Raw genomic sequence first — 20656 nt, 5'->3', positions numbered from 1 at the left:
GGGTTGTGACGCTTTTGCCTTCTTTTATTTCTCCGTTGATTGTCTTCAATGTTGACATACTGGCTGAAAAAATAGGGGGTGGAAGTGCAACTACTGTCTACTGTAAATGATATAGCTGACAGATGCACAGTTGTGTTTCACAGTCTTTTACTTTCATTGTTCACAACCCCCAAATAATACACAGTTATATATGTATGGCCAGTGCGCTATTGTTTAAACTTTCCATAAGCCTCATTAATAGTTGCAGGCAAACCTCCACATACTGCTACAATAGTTTACTATTGAACATCTATGAGCAGTAAAAACCTAACCACAAAGTGCTCTGTTCTTGAAGCATAGAAAGGTATGTATGGAGCAGACACTGTCATTGTTTTAGCACACGGCCTAATAGTGTAACACTTATTTCACAGTTAAGTTGAAGCATTGTTGTTGTTCTAACCACCACAGGTTTCTCATCTGAAACTGTGCTGTGGACTGACTCATGACCAAAACTTGGGCCCTTTTATATCATCACAATAATAGGCCCTGAAACTACACATAGTTCCATGTTTAATTTACAGAAATTACAATTAAAACTTACCAGTTCATATTTTCTAAAAACTTATGGAGTTGTCTATTGGAACCTTTCCACATACAAAGAATATCATCTACATATTTGTATCAGTATACAACATATTTTGTCAGTGGTTCTCTCTTCATAAAATCAGTATCCCACTTGTCCATGGATATTTCTGATAGTTGTTGTTGTTGTTGTTGTGGTCTTCAGTCCTGAGACTGATTTGATGCAGCTCTCCATGCTAATCTATCCTGTGCAAGCTCCTTCATCTCCCAGTACCTACTACAACCTACATCCTTCTGAATCTGCTTAGTGTATTCATCTCTTGGTCTCCCTCTACGATTTTTACCCTCCACGCTGCCCTCCAATGCTAAATTTGTGATCCCTTGATGCCTCAGGACATGTCCAAGCAACCGATCCCTTCTTCTAGTCAAGTTGTGCCACAAACTTCTCTTCTCCCCCATTCATATTCAATAGATCCTCATTAGTTACGTGATCTACCCACCTAATCTTCAACATTCTTCTGTAGCACCACATTAGTAGTAGTAGTAGTAGTAGTAGTAGTTTATTCATCCAGAGACAATTTACATTGCATGGATTTCGTCAAAAAAATACATAGTATATATATACACACATATAGGGTGAACAATACTATACAAAATACAGATGTGCATAGTAGACTACGTAACATCAGACCACATTGAAATAGCATGTACAACTTTGATTATTTACATTGAGGTATGAGAAAGACTTTTTACATGGAATACACAGTTGATATTTAGATATAACACATACAATTCTACCACTTTTGTACATATTATTTATTTAGATCATAGCAACAGTCAGATAAAAATTACTATTGGCACAGAGTACATAAATATAATTGTTTAGTATGGAGCTATTCCAGGTATTCTTTAACACTATAATAGCAGTTGGTCATTAAAAATTTGAATACTGCTTCTTTAAATGAAGACAATTTTTTTATTTCTTTTATCTTTACCGGTAGTTTGTTATACAATCTACTTCCTCATATGTTTGTTTGTTTCTGCACCAAAGCCTTGTTAACTCTTTTTATATGAATGTCATTGCACTTTCTTGTGTTGTAAGTATGTAGATCCAAGTTGGATTGGAAATTGTTAATATTTCGTTTTACATTAATTACGCTTTTCTGTATGTAGAGGCACGGTAGAGGTAGAATATTCAGCTGTTTAAATAATTGGTTTGAAGGAGTTAGCCTTGAACTGTTGATAATTATTCTAACAGCTCGTTTTTGTAGAGTGAAGATGGTTTTGAGATTTTTCTTACTATGACCCCAGAAGATGAGGCCATAGGTAATAGCAGAATGTATATAAGCAAAGTAAACAGCTCTGCTACATTCCCTACTACATACAAAGCTAATAACGCGTAAAGCAAAGCAAGCAGAGCTTAACTTATGTGAGAGATACAGGATATGGGATTTCCAGTCTAAATTTTCATCTATATGTACACCTAAGAATTTTGTGGTGGCAACTCTCACAATTTCTTTATTTTGTATTCTGAGACCTAGATCAGAGTGTGACTTTGCTTTCCTGTAATGGATATAATTAGTTTTAGAGATATTTACATTTCGAAAGCTTCTATTCTCTTCTTGTCCAAACAATTTATCATCCATGTTTCACTTCCATACATGGCTACACTCCATACAAATACTTTCAGAAATGACTTCCTGACACTTAAGTCTATACTTGATGTCAACAAATTTCTCTTCTTCAGAAACGCTTTCCTTGCCATTGCCAGTCTACATTTTATATCCTCTCTACTTTGACCATCATCAGTTATTTTGCTCCACAAATAGCAAAACTCCTTTAATGCTTTAAGTGTCTCATTTCCTAATCTAATTCTCTCAGCTTCACCCGACTTAATTCAACTACATTCCATTATCCTCGTTTTGCTTTTGTTGATGTTCATCTTATATCCTCCTTTCAAGACACTGTCCATTCCATTCAACTGCTCTTCCAAGTCCTTTGCTGTCTCTGACAGAATTACAATGTCATCGGTGAACCTCAAAGTTTTTATTTCTTCTCCCTGGATTTTAATACCTACTCCAAATTTTTCTTTTGTTTCCTTTACTGCTCGCTCAATATACAGATTGAATAACATCGGGGAGAGGTTACAACCCTGTCTCACTCCCTTCCCAACCACTGCTTCCCTTTCATGCCCCTCGACTCTTATAACTGCCATCTGGTTTCTGTACAAATTGCAAATAGCCTTTCGCTCCCTGTATTTTACCCCTGCCACCTTTAGAATTTTAAAGAGAGTATTCCAGTCAACATTGTCAAAAGCTTTCTCTAAGTCTACAAATGCTAGAAATGTAGGTTTGCCTTTCCTAAATCTTTCTTCTAAGATAAGTCGTAAGGTCAGTATTGCCTCACGTGTTCCAACATTTCTACGGAATCCAAACTGATCTTCCCCGAGGTCGGCTTCTACCAGTTTTTCCATTCGTCTGTAAATAATTCGTGTTAGTATTTTGCAGCTGTGACTTATTAAACTGATAGTTCGGTATTTTTCACATCTGTCAACACCTGCTTTCTTTGGGATTGGAATTATTATATTCTTCTTGAAGTCTGAGGGTATTTCGCCTGTCTCATACATCTTCCTCACCAGATGTTAGAGTTTTGTCAGGACTGGCTCTCCCAAGGCCGTCAGTAGTTCTAATGGAATGTTGTCTACTCCCGGGGCCTTGTTTCGACTCAGGTCTTTCAGTGCTCTGTCAAACTCTTCACGCAGTATCGTATCTCCCATTTCATCTTCATCTACATCCTCTTCCATTTCCATAATATTGTCCTCAAGTACATCGCCCTTGTATAGACCCTCTATATACTCCTTCCACCTTTCTGCTTTCCCCTCTTTGCTTAGAACTGGGTTTCCATCTGGGCTCTTGATATTCATACAAGTGGCTCTCTTTTCTCCAACGGTCTCTTTAATTTTCCTGTAGGCTGTATCTATCTTACCCCTAGTGAGATAAGCCTCTACATCCTTACATTTGTCCTCTAGTTCGGGGGATAAATGTGAGCCTATTGTCCGACCATCTGTTTGCTGGTAATAGCTCCCTTCTAAGCAGTAATAATTTTGATTTAAATAACATTCCCCTCTACTAGCAATGCTCAGCTGATCTTCTAGAGTTATTTTGTGTGAATACAATGATTGTGGCACAATATTTATACAGTCTTGCACTGGAATACAAATGAACAAGCTATGCACATCAAAGGAGACTAATGTTGCATTTGTTGGAACCTTAACATCTGTTAACCTGTTAACTAAATCTAAGCTGTCCTTAATGCTATATTTCCCTTTGAAGCTCAGCTTCTTCTTCAAGATGATGTTGAGTCTTTTGGCAGTCTTGAATACTGGAGCATGTATTGCAGATACCACTGGACAGATTGGCACTTCTGGTTTGCAGAGCTTTGGTAAACCATGCAAAAGAAAAACAACCCGCTATCACTAAAAGTGGGGTTTATAAAATCACATGCCAAGAGTGTCAGCCTTGTTACATTGGACAGATGGGGAGGTCAATCAGTACCAGGCTTAAGGAACACCACAGAAGCTGGAGATTGAGGAAGCCTGATTTAGCCTTTGCAGAACATTGCCTGAACACTAACCACAAATACTCAATAAATGTACAAGTCTTACACAAAGAGGAAACGGGGGCCAAACTCGACCAATTAGAAATCATAGAGATTAAAAAATAGATGTGTATATCCCCACACCTATTATTAAATGAGCAAACTCAATTCAATTATTCGCCTCTTTTAGATGAGATCACAACCCCAGGATAGACCAAAGCTTTGGGCCCCAGTCCACCATAGTTAAAAATTACTTAGGTGATGCATAACTCTAGGCTGGTCATTGTAGTATAATTGGTGAATGTGTAATAATGGATGTAATTTGTTTAAAAAAAAAGGGTCAGTGATGTAATTGTACATTAAGCTATGGATCGATACCAAAGAAGTTCAGATTATCATTGCCTCATCATCATGTTTATCAATGTATTATCATATTTGGGAATAAGTAATGTACTTGAAAATTGGCTTATAATTTGAAACCTAGGTTGTGCAACAACATTAATAATAAATTGTGAAACAAGGCTAAAACAGGATTTGTTTAATTAATTTACAATGTTTCATCAAGAACCCACAGCTGATTCAATTAAAACACATTTCATTCTTCTCTGACACCTTTGGGGGTTAGAACAGGAATCAAAACATAGCTGCGTTGTTTCTGTACTTGGTTCACACAACAAATTTACACATTATTTAACATAAGTTTCTTGAATATGGTCATACATTCATGGAAGTGGACACATGCATAGTGCAACTGAATGTGCAATGAAATATGTACTTGTTTATACCCTGCAGGATTGACTACACATATTCAGACCAGCAAGGTCAAAAAGTTTTTGAAATAAGAAAGGTTCACCTTATGCAGTACACGAATTGAAATATGCAGAATTCAAGGATTTGTTTAAAAATTCTGCATCTATCATTAAAAACAGAAGTAGTGACAGTCTCAGAAGTAAAGTTAACTGGCTAAAAGTGAAATGTTTTTGCTAACAAAAATTCAAGGCAAGAGTGACAGTACAGATACAATCACTCATGAGATTATAAGGAAATACATACATCTGGTAAAGGACATCATTTAAATATGAATTATTGACTTACAAGATCTTCATCCTAAGATTCTGCCAATAAGTGGAAAGAAAAAGAAGTGACATTGATGCAAAAATGGAGTCATTCCTGAGGAATTTTGTACTTAGTATAAGTCTCTTCCTACTTCAACTGCAGCCACCGACACAGTTCCTGAACCTGGTATAGAAGAAAGTGACAATAGTGATGCAGATGTATAAAGTGCAGGAAAAACATAACTTCTTCATTGTTTTATAATCATTTAGTGATCTAATAAAATGACTGGATATACTGATTCCATTTACGTAGTGACTTGTTTTCGATATAGCTGTGCGCGAGTTGTTAAGTAACTTGAATGATGTTTGTCCAAACCATATATGTGCAGCAATATTTCTATTTTCTGTTAATTATTAAAAAATAATCAGTTAACTAGCCAGTCATGCATTAAGCTTTTCTACAAAACATCATTATTGCAAGAACCTTTGTGGATAAAGCTAAAATTCATGTATCTGCTGAAATAATTGCTGTGTGTGTGTGTGTGTGTGTGTGTGTGTGTGTGTGTGTGTGTGTGTGTGTGTGTGTGTGTGTGCACGTGTGTTCTGTATCCCACAATCTGGAAAGATTTAAAGGATGAATCAATAAATCAATTAGTTAATTACTGCAGTGGAATAATCCCTGTGAGACACAATTATTTGTAGCTTAAAAAAGAAACTAAAAATTCAATTTTCTCGGTACTTTCTAAAACATAGTTAGCAAATTTTGCAGTAAGCCCATGATATCTAACACAGCAGGAGCCAAGAAGCAATGCTTAAAATAGTAATTAAATTCATGTGACTGAGATACCATGTTCTGTGGAAAATGTGTGCAAGCAAAAGCCACTGTGAAAATGTTAAGAATGGCTGTAGTGTGAAATTTTGTTCACTAAATAATAATAAAAAAGTACATTTAAAAAAACTAGAACTTCACCCAATTGAATTTCAACAATTTTAGCTGTTATAACCAGTGAATGAACTTCTTCTCTCTGATCCACTTGTTGTTTAGTTGCCCTCAGCAATGGAATCAACAGTGCAAAACTTTCATTCAGTGGTTTAGATTCATGATTGAAATATTGATCATGATTTATAAATTACGTATGGCACTCACTGAAGTTTTGACTATGGATAACTCACTCCACACTAATCATAATACACTCCTGGAAATGGAAAAAAGAACACATTGATACCGGTGTGTCAGACCCACCATACTTGCTCCGGACACTGCGAGAGGGCTGTACAAGCAATGATCACACGCACGGCACAGCGGACACACCAGGAACCGCAGTGTTGGCCGTCGAATGGCGCTAGCTGCGCAGCATTTGTGCACCGCCGCCGTCAGTGTCAGCCAGTTTGCCGTGGCATACGGAGCTCCAGCGCAGTCCTTAACATTGGTAGCATGCCGCGACAGCGTGGACGTGAACCGTATGTGCAGTTGACGGACTTTGAGCGAGGGCGTATAGTGGGCATGCGGGAGGCCGGGTGGACGTACCGCCGAATTGCTCAACACGTGGGGCGTGAGGTCTCCACAGTACATCGATGTTGTCGCCAGTGGTCGGCGGAAGGTGCACGTGCCCGTCGACCTGGGACCGGACCGCAGCGACGCACGGATGCACGCCAAGACCGTAGGATCCTACGCAGTGCCGTAGGGGACCGCACCGCCACTTCCCAGCAAATTAGGGACACTGTTGCTCCTGGGGTATCGGCGAGGACCATTCGCAACCGTCTCCATGAAGCTGGGCTACGGTCCCGCACACCGTTAGGCCGTCTTCCGCTCACGCCCCAACATCGTGCAGCCCGCCTCCAGTGGTGTCGCGACAGGCGTGAATGGAGGGACGAATGGAGACGTGTCGTCTTCAGTGATGAGAGTCGCTTCTGCCTTGGTGCCAATGATGGTCGTATGCGTGTTTGGCGCCGTGCAGGTGAGCGCCACAATGAGGACTCCATACGACCGAGGCACACAGGGCCAACACCCGGCATCATGGTGTGGGGAGCGATCTCCTACACTGGCCGTACACCACTGGTGATCGTCGAGGAGACACTGAATAGTGCACGGTACATCCAAACCATCATCGAACCCATCGTTCTACCATTCCTAGACCGGCAAGGGAACTTGCTGTTCCAACAGGACAATGCACGTCCACGTGTATCCCGTGCCACCCAACGTGCTCTAGAAGGTGTAAGTCAACGACCCTGGCCAGCAAGATCTCCGGATCTGTCCCCCATTGAGCATGTTTGGGACTGGATGAAGCGTCGTCTCACGCGGTCTGCACGTCCAGCACGAACGCTGGTCCAACTGAGGCGCCAGGTGGAAATGGCATGGCAAGCCGTTCCACAGGACTACATCCAGCATCTCTACGATCGTCTCCATGGGAGAATAGCAGCCTGCATTGCTGCGAAAGGTGGATATACACTGTACTAGTGCCGACATTGTGCATGCTCTGTTGCCTGTGTCTATGTGCCTGTGGTTCTGTCAGTGTGATCATGTGATGTATCTGACCCCAGGAATGTGTCAATAAAGTTTCCCCTTCCTGGGACAATGAATTCACGGTGTTCTTATTTCAATTTCCAGGAGTGTATATTGGCAATGTATTCGTACTTAGAATGATGTGAGATAGAAATTACCTTACAATTATACAGGAAATCACAATGATGCCAAATAGTATAATGTAGCATCTGCATAATATGAAGGACATTATTTATCTCATTACCTGTGATTAGGTTTTGCTTGCAGAAACACGCCAGCTAGTTTGTGAAGTGCACATGATATAGCTGGGAGGCAGAGTAAGAGGTAAATACGTGCTTGATATGGTCCAAAATCTCCAAGGTGTTGCAGAACATCATCATAGGCCATCTTTCTGTAAAGAATACATCTTATTCAGTGCTATTATGTGTGTACACAATCTTTAAGATTTACCACAGTCTATTAACTATTTAGAATGAGTGAGATAAACAAAGTGTGAAAAAAAGCCTACATTGCTAGCAACTTGGGACTGCTTACTTACACTGATATAAAATTGTAGACATGACAAAATTCAAACAGTACATCAACCACATTATGGTGAATTTGATGTACGTTGAAGGCACCATAACAATGTTATACAGCTAACAAAATCAAAGTTAAAAAAGCTTCAATAATGAAAATAGATTAATGAACTGCGTGGCTAAACATAACTTTCTTTGCAATGAACAATTCAGTTTCAGGCCACAAGAAGGTACAGAGTCTGCTACAGCACAGTTAAGAAAAATTGTTCTTGAAACACTGGATAACACTGAACACATATCTGGCACCTTCTTGGGTCTGTCAAAAGCTTTTGGCACTGTTGACTACTGAATCCTATAACATAAACTAGAAATACTAGGAATAAGAGGTGTGAGAAATTAGTGATTTGAGTGTTATCTAGAAAACAGAGAGAAATGAGTTGAAATTTCACATACATCAAGAAGATTACTAGTAAAACGCTTACCAGACTCAAAATATATTAATATAGGAGTACCCAGGCAAATGAATTGTGCCCAAATCCTCTCTCTAACTTATATTAATGATTTCTCACAGAGTGTTGAATCTGCAGAAAAAATACTGCTTGCAGGTGACAGTACCATGCTGATCACACATGAAACACAAGCACAGCTGACAAAAAACCAATGATGCTCTCAGTGATGTGCACAGATGATCACTGGACAATAAAGTGACACTAAATATAAAGAAGACAGATTGTATGAGCTTCCGATTAAATAAAATACACAATGGTGCTACATTAAAAGTCAACAATGCTGTACTAGAAAGTGTAAAACAGGCCAAATTCTTGGACGAATATAGGCTGCCAGCTGAAATGGGCAGAAAACTGAAGGTTTTGGCAAGTAGAGTATCTACACCTTGTTATGGGCTTTGAATTCTTGCTCCAGTTTGCAACATTTCATGCCTCCAAGTGACCTATTTTGGATAAATACATTTATTCCTCAGTTATGGGATAGTGTTTTGGGGAATAAGTGTTGGGAACATCCAGATTGTGTCTCAGGTATGGAAAAAGGCTGAATGAATAATGACATATAGCAGCAGTAAGCATATTGTGCTGAGTTATTTTAGATGCTAGAAATTTTGACTGTCCCTTGTGAATGTATACTGCAGAATATAATGTACATTAGAAAAAATATTCATCTGTACGAACACAAACAGCTCAATACATGAGCATGGAACCAGAGCATGTCACGGTTTGCATCCAAACAGGAAAAACAAGTCTAACACCCAAAACAATGTGTGACATCATGACTAAATCTGTACAACATCTGACCCTGGGAAATTAATTTTGTGGCGCATAGCATCCACCACAGTGGCCAGATGGTAATGGTCACTTCTTTGCCATTTTCAATGAATCCTGAGATTTGAAATGCACACAGCCCACTGCACTGCTGTCATGCCCTGATGCATTTGGATGCATTTGCAGCCTCATGAATGAGAAAATACCAGAGAAGTGACCATTAAAAACTGTCCACTGCAGTAAAAACCGTGCACCACAGGGTGGGAACAGAAAAAGGGATAGGTGAGTGAAGGATGGTGACTAATGAAAGTTGAGGCTAGGAGGGTTATGGGAATGTAGGATATATGGCAGGGAGAGCTCACACTGGTGTAGTTCAGAAAAGCTGTTGTTGGTAGAAATAATCAAGATGGCACAGGCTGTGAAGCAGTCATTGAAATGAATTGTGTGTTGGGCAGTGTGTTCAGCAACTGGGTGGTCTATATGTTTCTTGGCCTCAGTTTGTTGGTTGCTATTCATGCAGACAGCTTGTTGATTGTCATGTCCATGTAGTACACAACACAGTGGTTACAGTTTAGCTTGTAGATCAGATGAATGGTTTCACAGGTAGCCCTGCCTTTGATGGAATAGATTATGCTTGTAATACGACTGGAGTAGGTGGTGGAGGTGGGAGGATATGTGGGACAGGTCTTCCACCTGGGTCTATTATAGAGCTATGAGCCATGAGGCAAGGGCTTGGGAGCACTGGTTTAGTAGAGATGGATGAGGATATTGTGTAGGTTCGGTAGGCTATGGAATACCACTGCAGGAATAGCGGGAAGGATAGTGCTTAGGACATTCCTCATTTCACGGCTTGGTGAGAGGTTATCAAAATCCTGGCAGAGAATGTGATTCATTTGCTCCAGTCCTGGGTGGTAGTGATTCACAGGGGAATGCTCCTCTGTGACTCGACATTGGGACTTTGGGACTTGGTGGGTGGCTGGTGAGATAAAGCATGGGATATCTGTTTCTGAACAAGGTAGGGAGAGTAATTACGGCCTGGGATGGTCTCAATGAGACCACTGATGTATTTTGAGAGGGAATACTCATCACAACAGATGCAATGGCCACAGGTGGCTAGGCTGTATGGAACGGACTTCTTTATATGGAATGAGTGGCAGCTGTCAAAGTGGAGGCATTGTTCATGGTTGGTAGGTCTGATGTGGAGGTACTGATGTAGCCATTTTCGAGGGGGAGGTCACTATCGAGGAAGTTGACTTGTTGGGTTGAGGAGGACCAGATGAAATGAAAGGGGGAATAGGTGTTGAGGTTCTGGAAAAATGCTAATATATGTCCTCACCCGTGATCCATATTATGAAGATATCATCACTGAATCTGAACTAAGTGAGGGATTTGGGATTCTGGGTGGTTATGAAGGATTCCTCTAGATGGCCCATGAATGGGTTGCCTTAGGGTGCTGCAATACAGGTGCTGTTGCTGTATCCTGGATTTATTTGTAGGTGATGCCTTCAAACAAGAAGTAATTGTGGGGGAGGATATAGTTGGTCATAGTTACCAGGAAGGAGGCTGTAGGTTGGGAATCCATCAGGCATTGGGAAAAGGAGTGTTCAAATAGTGGAAAGGCCATGGGCATTAGGGATGTTTGTGTAAAGCGAGGGGGCATCAGTAATCATGAGCAGGGCACAGTGTGGTAAAGGAACGGAGAGTCGGTTGAGAAAATGAATGGTATCTTTTATGTAGGCATGTAGGTTATGGGTAAATGATTCTATTGGGAGGAGGGGGGGACACAGTGTTCAGCCACAATGGAACATGATCGGTGGTTGTGTTTATGGACTTTAGGAAACATGTAGAAGGTAGGAGTTCGGGGAGTGGTAGGGATGGGGAAAGAGATAAACTCCAGGAAGATTTTCTGGGATGGACTTTAGGATTTTAGGAGAGACTGGAGATCCTGCTGAATTTCTGAAATGAGGTCACTGTGGCAGGGTTCATAGGTGGATGAATCTGACAGCTGGTGGAGTTCTTCGACCAGAAAGTCCTTTCAGTTCAAAAAAATGGTGTTGGAACCTTTGTCAGTAGGCAGAATTATGAGATTGGGATCAGTTTTTGGGTGGTGGATACCAGTTCTTTCTGAGGATGTAAGGTTAGCTTGCATGCTGAGGTGTTTGGTGAATGATGGTGAAGCAAGCTTTGACGCTAAGAAATTCTGGGAAGTCAAGAGGGAGTGACTTGGGGCAGTGGAGGTGTATCATGGTTGAATGGACGAGTGAGCTGAGTTAGAAGGGGTTCGATATTGGTTTTGGATTGTGTCTGGTTGGTGGTGAAAAAGTGTTTGCACTGCAGTGACTGGGAGAAAGAGAGAAGGTCTTTCACGAGTGCAGCATGACAGAATTTTGGAGTGGGGCAAAAGGTATGGCCTTTGCAAAGAACTGATACTTCTGTGGAACTAAGTCTTTTGCAGGAAAGGTTCATGATTGAGTTTTGGGTCTGTTTAGGTTCTGGATTTTTTATGGTGGAGGGAGGCAGGTTTTGAGGGAGGGGTAAATGTAGTAGGTCTGTGAGGCAGAGTTTGTCAGCAATAGGGGGACGTGTTGGAGGTTTGGATGCTGTTATAAAGGTGGTAATCCAAGGCAGGAGTAGGAAGTGAACAGACTGGAGGGCTTTTTTGAGGTGGTGTTGTGCCTGCTGCTCTAGTTCTGGAGGGTAAAAGTTTCAGTGTGTGAGATGGGATACAGGAATTTCAGATTGTACAGCAATTTTGTGGATGGAAAGAAGGTACTGTGAGGGCGTTTGGGCCTGATTTATATGGCTTTGCAGGACTATGTTGGTGAGGGTTAAGGATTGATGCAGTCTGAACAGAAGAAGGTCAATGTACAGTGTGTTAACTGTAAGACGGCAGAGTTGTGAGGGGAGTGCGGGGAGAGGAGGAAGCAAGCATTGGCTGTCGAGGGGAGAGGAGCCGTTGGGGGGTGGGGGGGGGGGGGACAAGGCACGCCTACCAGTTGCAGTTTCATGCTTACACGAAAGCAGACGAAAGGCTTGGAAGTAAAACTCGCTTTAAATGTTGTTCGTAAATGAAACTGAAATCGTCATGTACATTAAAATCTATATATAGAAAAATGAATGTATGTATGTTTGTCTAGTATGCGCTCACAAACCATTCACCCGATTGCAATGAAACTTTGGTGAGTTGTTCTCCGAACGCCCGAAATCTTCGAATGCTATGCATGCTTTGTCCTGTGTATGTAGCAGCTCTCACTGAGGATTTGTAAATGGGGTGAAGCAATTTTTTCTGCTCCCTTTCCCTTTCGCAATATAATTTTGCGAGCATTGCTACGTAATACTGGTTTCCTTCTAACGGTAGGCCTACCGGTAGGGGTTGTTGGCGACTCCCAAGATGGGCCAGCAACTGCCTCTTCACTCATTTTGATGTTTAGCACAACTGCACAATAAAAACACACAGAACAGTACAGCGCAAAACAATAACAAAGCAGACGACAATGGCTACCTTGTACAACACAGTCAGCTACGTAATGTTGGCAGCAGTCGAAACTGCGTGCCTACCGAAGCCTCCCGACGTTTACCGACTTCTACCGATTCAGGACTAGGGAGAGGTCTGCCATCTAAAAGTTTACACACTGTTGAAGGAAGGGTGGCAGCCAGAAATGAGTAATTTGATGGTCAGGCCATTTGGGGGAATTCCATGAGACAGACAGCAATGCAGGAATAGTATGTGGGAGTGGATTCTGGCGAGGAATAAGGAAAATTTTCTGTATTTGTGCAGAAGGAAGGAAGATAAAAACGCGTAAAAATTCGTAAATAATGTATAAATACAAGAGAAAACGTCCGCAAAAATACGTCATGATAGGTGGGGAAAATCACAAAAAGGTCTGAACGGATTAAGTATGAAGAAACAAGATGGAACTTGAGTGAGTAGGACGATAGAGAAAGGCGAAAACGAACTGAAATCGACATGAAAACACAATGAGATCAAAGGTAAAAATAAATAAATAGCCCATAATGTGGGATGGAGGTCAGTGGGCAGACATGTATGAAGAAGAAGAACAGCAGATGTGACTAGTGTAGTGAGGCTAGTGTGTGTGAACTGGAGTAAGAGAGGGGAAAGAAGCAATACCTCCACTTCAACAGCTGCCACCTATTCCATACCAAGAAGTCCCATCCATACAGCTTAGCTACCTGTGGCCACTGCATCTGTAGTGAGAAGCATTTTCTCTCAAAATACATCAAGGGTGTCACTGGAACTACACAATATCCTTATCCATCCCTACTCAACCCTCACTCCTAATCCCTTGCAGAAGCAAGATCTGACCCATGCAACCTCCCACCACTGCACCTACTCCAGTCCTGTTACAAGGACCATCTATCCCTTCAAAGGCAGAGCTACCTGTGAAACCAGTCATGCGATCTACAAGCTAAGCTGCAACGACTGTGCTGTGTCCTACATGGGCATAGCAACCAACAAGCTGTCTGTCTGCATGAATGACCACTGACAAACTGTGGCCAAGAAACAGCTGAATCAACCAGATGCTGAACACACTTCCCAACACAGTATTCTACATTTCAATGACTGATTCACAGCCAGTGCCATCTTGATCGTTCCTACCAACACCAGCTTTTCTGAATTGCACAAGTGTGAACTCTCCCTGCAATGTATCCTACATACCTGTAACCCTCCTGACCTCAACCTTCATTAGTCACTGTCCTTCACCCATCTATCCCCTTTCGTGTTCCCACTGCAGCCCTACACGCCCTCCTATTCCACGGATGTACCCACAGTCTTTTCACTTCACTCCTTTCCCACTTTCCCCCACCACCCACCTCACCCCCTGCCCTCTGTCTAGCCTTCCAACTGCATCTAGATGCCCTATGCTCCCCCACCTCATCCCTGTATGCTTCCACAAGCAGCACTTTTCTGTCCCCACCGTAACCTGCTATCCCTCCCCCTACCCATCCCAGTCTCCTCCTTACCTCCACTATCCAGATTGCTTCTCCCATCACACATTGTAGCTCGCAGCCTGGCCTAAGCAGCCAGAGACAGTAGTCATGTGTGTGTGAATTGCATTTGTATGAATGTGTGTGTGTGTGTGTGTGTGTGTATAAGTGCATCAATTCATGCAGTCTTCCTGGTCGTCGTTCTTGAACTGTGTCTGCATGACGTCTCAGTTGATAATGAATGTCAGCAGTGATGGTTACTCCTCAGGTGTGTGTGGTTTGGGGATCTTGTGGGCGCCCAATAGCGAGGTTATCAGTGCCCTAACAATGATTAAAATAAACGAATGTGTATAAGAACGAAAACTGTCATACACGCATGCACACGAAATGACCACATAATTACTCTGTCGCACAGGCACTCTCACGTGCACTAAAACCAATGAGGAGGCAAGATAGTTAGTCAAGAAATTAAAACAAAGGGAAAACAAAACACAGAAGAGCTAAAAGAACAACACAGGGAAATGTGAGTAGCTGACCACTTACAAAAAACTTGGGTGAGCCACCCACCCTGTTGACACATTAAAATCATCTCCCCAAAATCTTGTTAAAAAGTGGGACAATCCACGAAACTTTAAAACGCGAACCACATTAGTTTGATCATTGCATAAAATAGACTGCAGATCCGCTGGCAAATCCGCTGGTCGCCAAATAAAATGCAGTCCAATAAAATGTGGTGCACCGTGATCTGCACGCCACAAGCACAACACATCGGAGGGTCCTCTCGCCGAAGTAAAAATCCATGTTTCATAGGGCTGTGGTCAATGCGAAGACGAGTAAGGTATACCTTGTCCCGTCGATGGATTGGAAGAAAGAACGCCACAGCCGAGTTGTGGGCTTAACGACACAGCGCTTGTTGTCAGTCACTTCTAGCCACTTACGTTCCCAGCGACAAAGGACTTATACCGCAACAGTGAGGTGAGGGCATGCGTAGGGATAGCACACTGAAAGACCTGACGGTCACGACACGCCTCCTTGGCTGCTCGATCAGCCCTTTCATTCCTCAGAATTCCCATGTGCCCTGGTACCCAGCAGAAAGACACCTCCTTCCCGAGTCGCTGTAGTTGGAGGAGGGCATCCTGGATAGTCTGGGTTACTTTATCTGCTGGGTATGAATGCTGACAAGAGTAAAGGGTGCTCAAACAACCTGAACATAAGAGAAATCTAACACTGGGAGAATGTCTCATCTGCTCCAGTGCCTGCAAGATTGCATATAATTCTGTGTCAAAGATGGTAAATTCGGGAGGCAGTCTGACCTTGAGGGCACGATCGGGGAAGACGACAGAGCAACCAACGGAGTCACCCTGCTTAGACACATCCGTATAAACAGCTACATGGTTGTGGTGCTCAGATAAAATGGCAGAAAAGACCGTATTAAAAACGGCAGCAGGAGTGCTATCTCTCCTGTACCACACCAAATCTAAAATCACTCTGGGCTGGTCCAGTAATGAGGGTGGCAGACGGTTAAAACCCTTGACTTGGGGTCGCACTGGCGCCACACTGAGTGACTCAAGCACATGCTGCACACGAATCCCAAATAGCATTGTGGCTTGAGGATGGTTGGAAGGAAGGTGCTCCAGATGTGGATGAACAACCGTATGGTGTGCGGGTGAAGTTGGAGCTGTGAGGAACTTGCATGCTTGGCTCACCATGAGCAGCTGGCATGAACGGTAAGTGGCAGTTCCCCCGCCTCAGCACAGAGGCTGGGTATGGGACTGGTCCGATAAGCGCCCGTGGCCAGCCGAACTCCCTCATGGTGGACAGCATCAATGGAAGCAATTCGTAGTACAACACACTGTCGCTGTTGCACCACTTGCATAACATTATCTTTTGTGAGTGCACGCAAGTGTTTGAAAGGGGAGTTGCTGCTTTGTTTGGACTCAACAATTCCTTTGTTTTCCTTACATTAGCATAAAGCAGTGGCAGATACAGAAAAACCTCAAGGAGGGTGCGCTAAAGATATCTTCAGCTACCTTTACTTTTACCGTAATAAAAAATAATCAAGTCACATGCAATGTTTAAGAAAGTTTTATTTAAACTGATTATATACATATACAAGACAATGATATCTTATGATATAAAAATGTTGCAGTTGTGGTTCTCTTCCTTAAATGATGAATTCTATGCCCCTATACTTCCTGGTAACTTGGGCAATTACATCATCAATAGGACAACCAATGTCAGGGTGAGTGTTCAACAGAGTTAAGCCATTAAGTCGATCCTCCTTCATTGTCGACCTCAGCCATGTCTTGGTATGCCACAATGTTGAAAAACTTCTTTCTACTGTAGCAATAGATGCAGGTAGAGAAGCAAATATTTTGTACAGCATATGCAAAGTAGGATAGTCAGATCTTGGACAAACAGACAACACTTGCAAACAGAATAACGATTATTAAGAGTGTTTATGATCGTTTGCTTGTATAGAAGAATTTCTCCCAATTAGTCTCTTTTTAATCACAAAACAGTAGAATATTCACGACTTTTCTTGAACAAACGCCAGACAGAATAACGTATCGAGTTCACTAGAATGGCAGCGACTTTTCTCGTAGGTACACTACCGGCCATTAAAATTGTTACACCATGAAGATGCCGTGCTACAGACGCGAAGTTTAACCGACAGGAAGAAAATGCTGTGATATGCAAATGATTAGCTTTTCAGAGCATTCACACAAGGTCGGCGCCGGTGGTGACACCTACTACGTGCAGAAATGAGGAAAGTTTCCAACAGATTACTCATACACAAACAGCAGTTAACCGACGTTGCCTGGTGAAACGTCGTTGTGATGCCTTGTGTATGGAGGAGAAATGTGTACCATCACGTTTCCGACTTTCATAAGGGTCGGATTGTAGCCTTTCGCTATTGCAGTTTATCGTATCGTGACATTGCTACTTGCGTTGGTCGAGATACAGTGACTGTTAGCAGAATATGGAATCGGTGGGTTCAGGAGGGTAATACGGAACGCCGTGCTGGATCCCAACAGCCTTGTATCACTAGCAGGCATCTTATCCGCATGGCTGTAACGGATCGTGCAGCCACATCTCGATCCCTGAGTCAACATACGGGGACGTTTGCAAGACAACAACCATCTGCACGAACAGTTCGACTACGTTTGCAGCAGCATTGACTATCCACTCGGAGACCATGGCTGCGGTTACCTTTGATGCTGCATCACAGACAGGAGTGCCTGCGATGGTGTACTCATCGACGAACCTGGGTGCACGAATGGCAAAAAGTAATTTTTTCGGATGAATCCAGGTTCTGTTTACAGCATCATAATGGTCGCATCTGTGTTTGGCGACATCGCGTTGAACGCACATTGGAAGCGCGTATTTGTTATCGCCATACTGGCGTATCACCTGGTGTAATGGTATGGGGTGTCACTGGTTATACGTCTCGGTCACCTCTTGTTTGCATTCACGGCACTTTGAACTGTGGACGTTACATGTGTTACGACCCGTGGCTCTACCCTTCATTCGATCCCTGCGAAACCCTACATTTCAGCAGGATAATGCACGACCGCATGTTGCAGGTCCTGTACGGGGCTTTCTGGATACAGAAAATGTTCGACTGCTGCCCTGGCCAGCACATTCTCCAGATCTATCATCAATTGAAAACGTCTGGTCAATGGTGGCCGAGCAACTGGCTCATCACAATACGCCAGTCACTACTCTTGATGAGCTGTGGTATCGTGTTGAAGATTCATGGGCAGCTGTAAATGTACACGCCATCCAAGGTCTGTTTGAATCAATGCTGAGGCATATCAAGTTCGTTGTTATGGCCAGAGGTGGTTGTTCTGGGTACTGATTTCTCAGGATCTATGCACCCAAACTGCGTGAAAATGTAATCACATGTCAGTTGCAGTATAATATATCAGTCCAATGAATACCTGTTTATCATCTGCATTTCTTCTTGGTGTAGCAATTTTAATGGCCAGTAGTGTATGTGTGCAGCTATCTATGTGCCAAACAGAAACGAATAAAATACGATGACACGGACGCGGGTGCTACATAGGAAAAGTACAACTACTTGATTCAGTCGAGTCGACTGAAGAAAGAAACGAACGAGTAGTGTGCGGGTCGACTGACGGGCGGGGTTGGGGGGGGGGAGGTGCAATGAAGTCAGCCCCACAGGGGGAGGGGAGGGCGGCAGGGGGTTCCCCGCGTGTCCACCATATGTATCCACCACTGGCATAAAGACACCATCCACTGGCATAAAGACACCATTTCTCATCACCAGTAACAATACAGGATAGGAATGGTTGGTGTTCTTCAACAGCCAATTGATGACAGGCAAGCAGAGATGAACATATGGCCACCCAGTGATTTTTGTGATTTCGGCTTGGAGCATGTGGTACCAATCCACGCGATTTTTGAACCTTCCCCTTGCTTGCAAATGTCACACGACGGTGGGATGATCACAGGTCATTACATTTGCCAGTTATGGAATACACTGATGTGGCTCATTGTAGATTAATGCGTTAAAACGATATTCATCAAACCCTGAAGTCTTCCTGAATGTGAAGAGTCACTAATGTCTAAGCGATCCTCCTTAAAACAAGAAAAGCATTTTCTTGCCGGGCGCTGTCCAATGGCATTATCCTCATACACGGCGCAAATGTTTCTAGCTGCCTCCACTGTTGTCACCCCTCTATTGAACTCGGAGGAATATGTCGAAAATATTCCAATTTCTCCATTTGGTACAGTACTCCATTTTCTAGCGTCCACAGCTCCGCCCACTATCTCCAACTGACAAAATGACAATATGTTGTCTTAGACAGCAACAGTGAACTCCAAATAAAAAAAACGACAATCGAAAAATAAAACCATACCAACCGGAATACCAACATGCAAAGCTAAAACTCTATGAACTTACACACCAACATAGTATATGTTTACCATCTTGAGAACTTGTAATAATGACTACTTCGCAAGCATTACCAAACCGCTTCTTGCATTCTGCGAGGCACTCCGGTCCTGGACCGAATCCGCTCAGGGAATTAACGATGAGTTGGGTTTTCCGACCACATATGTTTTAACTGTAGTATTTCCGACCGTCAAAGGAAGTTGCAACAGTGGCCGATGTTCTGTCGACCGGTTTTTAATAACAACGTCCCTTCACATTTCATTCAGACTGGCTACGCATATAGTAAATAGGCATGTTTAAGTGATTTTTATCTTCTTACTTTCACCTTTTTTTGTACAACATTACAGCAGCGAATGATGAAACTTATGGAATTTCTCACTCAATTTTTTATAAGAAAGCCATGGATTTTAAACTCCTCTTAAATTATTATGATGTCTTTTAAGCTTTTGTAAAAATCTAAGTATCTTTTTCTTCATTTATTTTCAAATTTAACATTTACCACTTCTTTCTTCAGCTTATTTATCAGAAAGTATGCATTCGGATGTTTTTGTTTTATTGAGGAGTTTAGTTACCCGTGCCAGCCTTCGACAAAACTTGTGGTCCTGTGCCTTGGTTAAAAACATTCCCCATTTTAATTGGTACATTAGGATTTTCCATCCACTGATATCTGCGAATTTCGGACCTTTTCTCCACTGGGTATTCCCCCTCCATTTAACCCAGCTCTTGTATTTTTTGACACATATATTGATTGCAGTGAAAATTGCAACTGGGATGCTTTGCGAGAAACAAAACCATCACCAGTTTTCAGAAAACTATTACCTTCAGTTAATCTCAAAATGTTTTCACTCAGTTGAACCTTCGAACTGCTGCCAGAGTTCTGCATCGTCCCAGTAGCTTTCCATCTTGTTTTACACAATGCGGCCCAGGAGCTCTCATAATTTGGCATATTTGATACGAAATCTAAACCTTAATCTTTCAAACCATGAAATTTCACGTAAAAAATTTGGAAAACAGTCAGTACTGTTTCTTCGTGGACTCTTTATTTGCAGTTACGCATTCGTTTCTTAATCATCACATCTTCTTCGTCAGGTGTGCAAGAATGTTGCTATTCAGCCACTACTCTGCCATTTGCAAGTTTTAAACGGCCCTAGTATTTACTCCGTTGGGAATTCACACACAACCAGTTCGTATACTCATCACATTTTCTGTGCACCTGGTAGCGATGACCATCCTTGAGAAGACGCGGCTTCCCTCTCTTTGTTGTGTTTAATTCCATCACT

The 20656-nt window shown here is 42.3% G+C and overlaps 1 protein-coding gene across 2 annotated transcripts in view; it reads right to left on the bottom strand.

Moving 5' to 3' along the window:
- Positions 1-20656, bottom strand: part of LOC126462012 (organic cation transporter protein-like) — a 63625-nt gene that overhangs the window by 26962 nt on the left and 16007 nt on the right. For both annotated transcript variants that reach the window (XM_050096041.1, XM_050096042.1), the window contains exon 2: positions 7961-8107. In XM_050096041.1, the coding sequence (XP_049951998.1) occupies positions 7961-8107 (147 nt within the window). The remainder of the gene's footprint in view (positions 1-7960; positions 8108-20656) is intronic.

The sequence above is a fragment of the Schistocerca serialis genome, chromosome 1, assembly GCF_023864345.2.
Source record: "Schistocerca serialis cubense isolate TAMUIC-IGC-003099 chromosome 1, iqSchSeri2.2, whole genome shotgun sequence".
NCBI classification, from domain to species: Eukaryota; Metazoa; Arthropoda; class Insecta; order Orthoptera; family Acrididae; genus Schistocerca; species Schistocerca serialis.
Note: the sequence above shows the minus strand (reverse complement) of the source record. Positions and strands in the feature narration are given on the sequence as shown.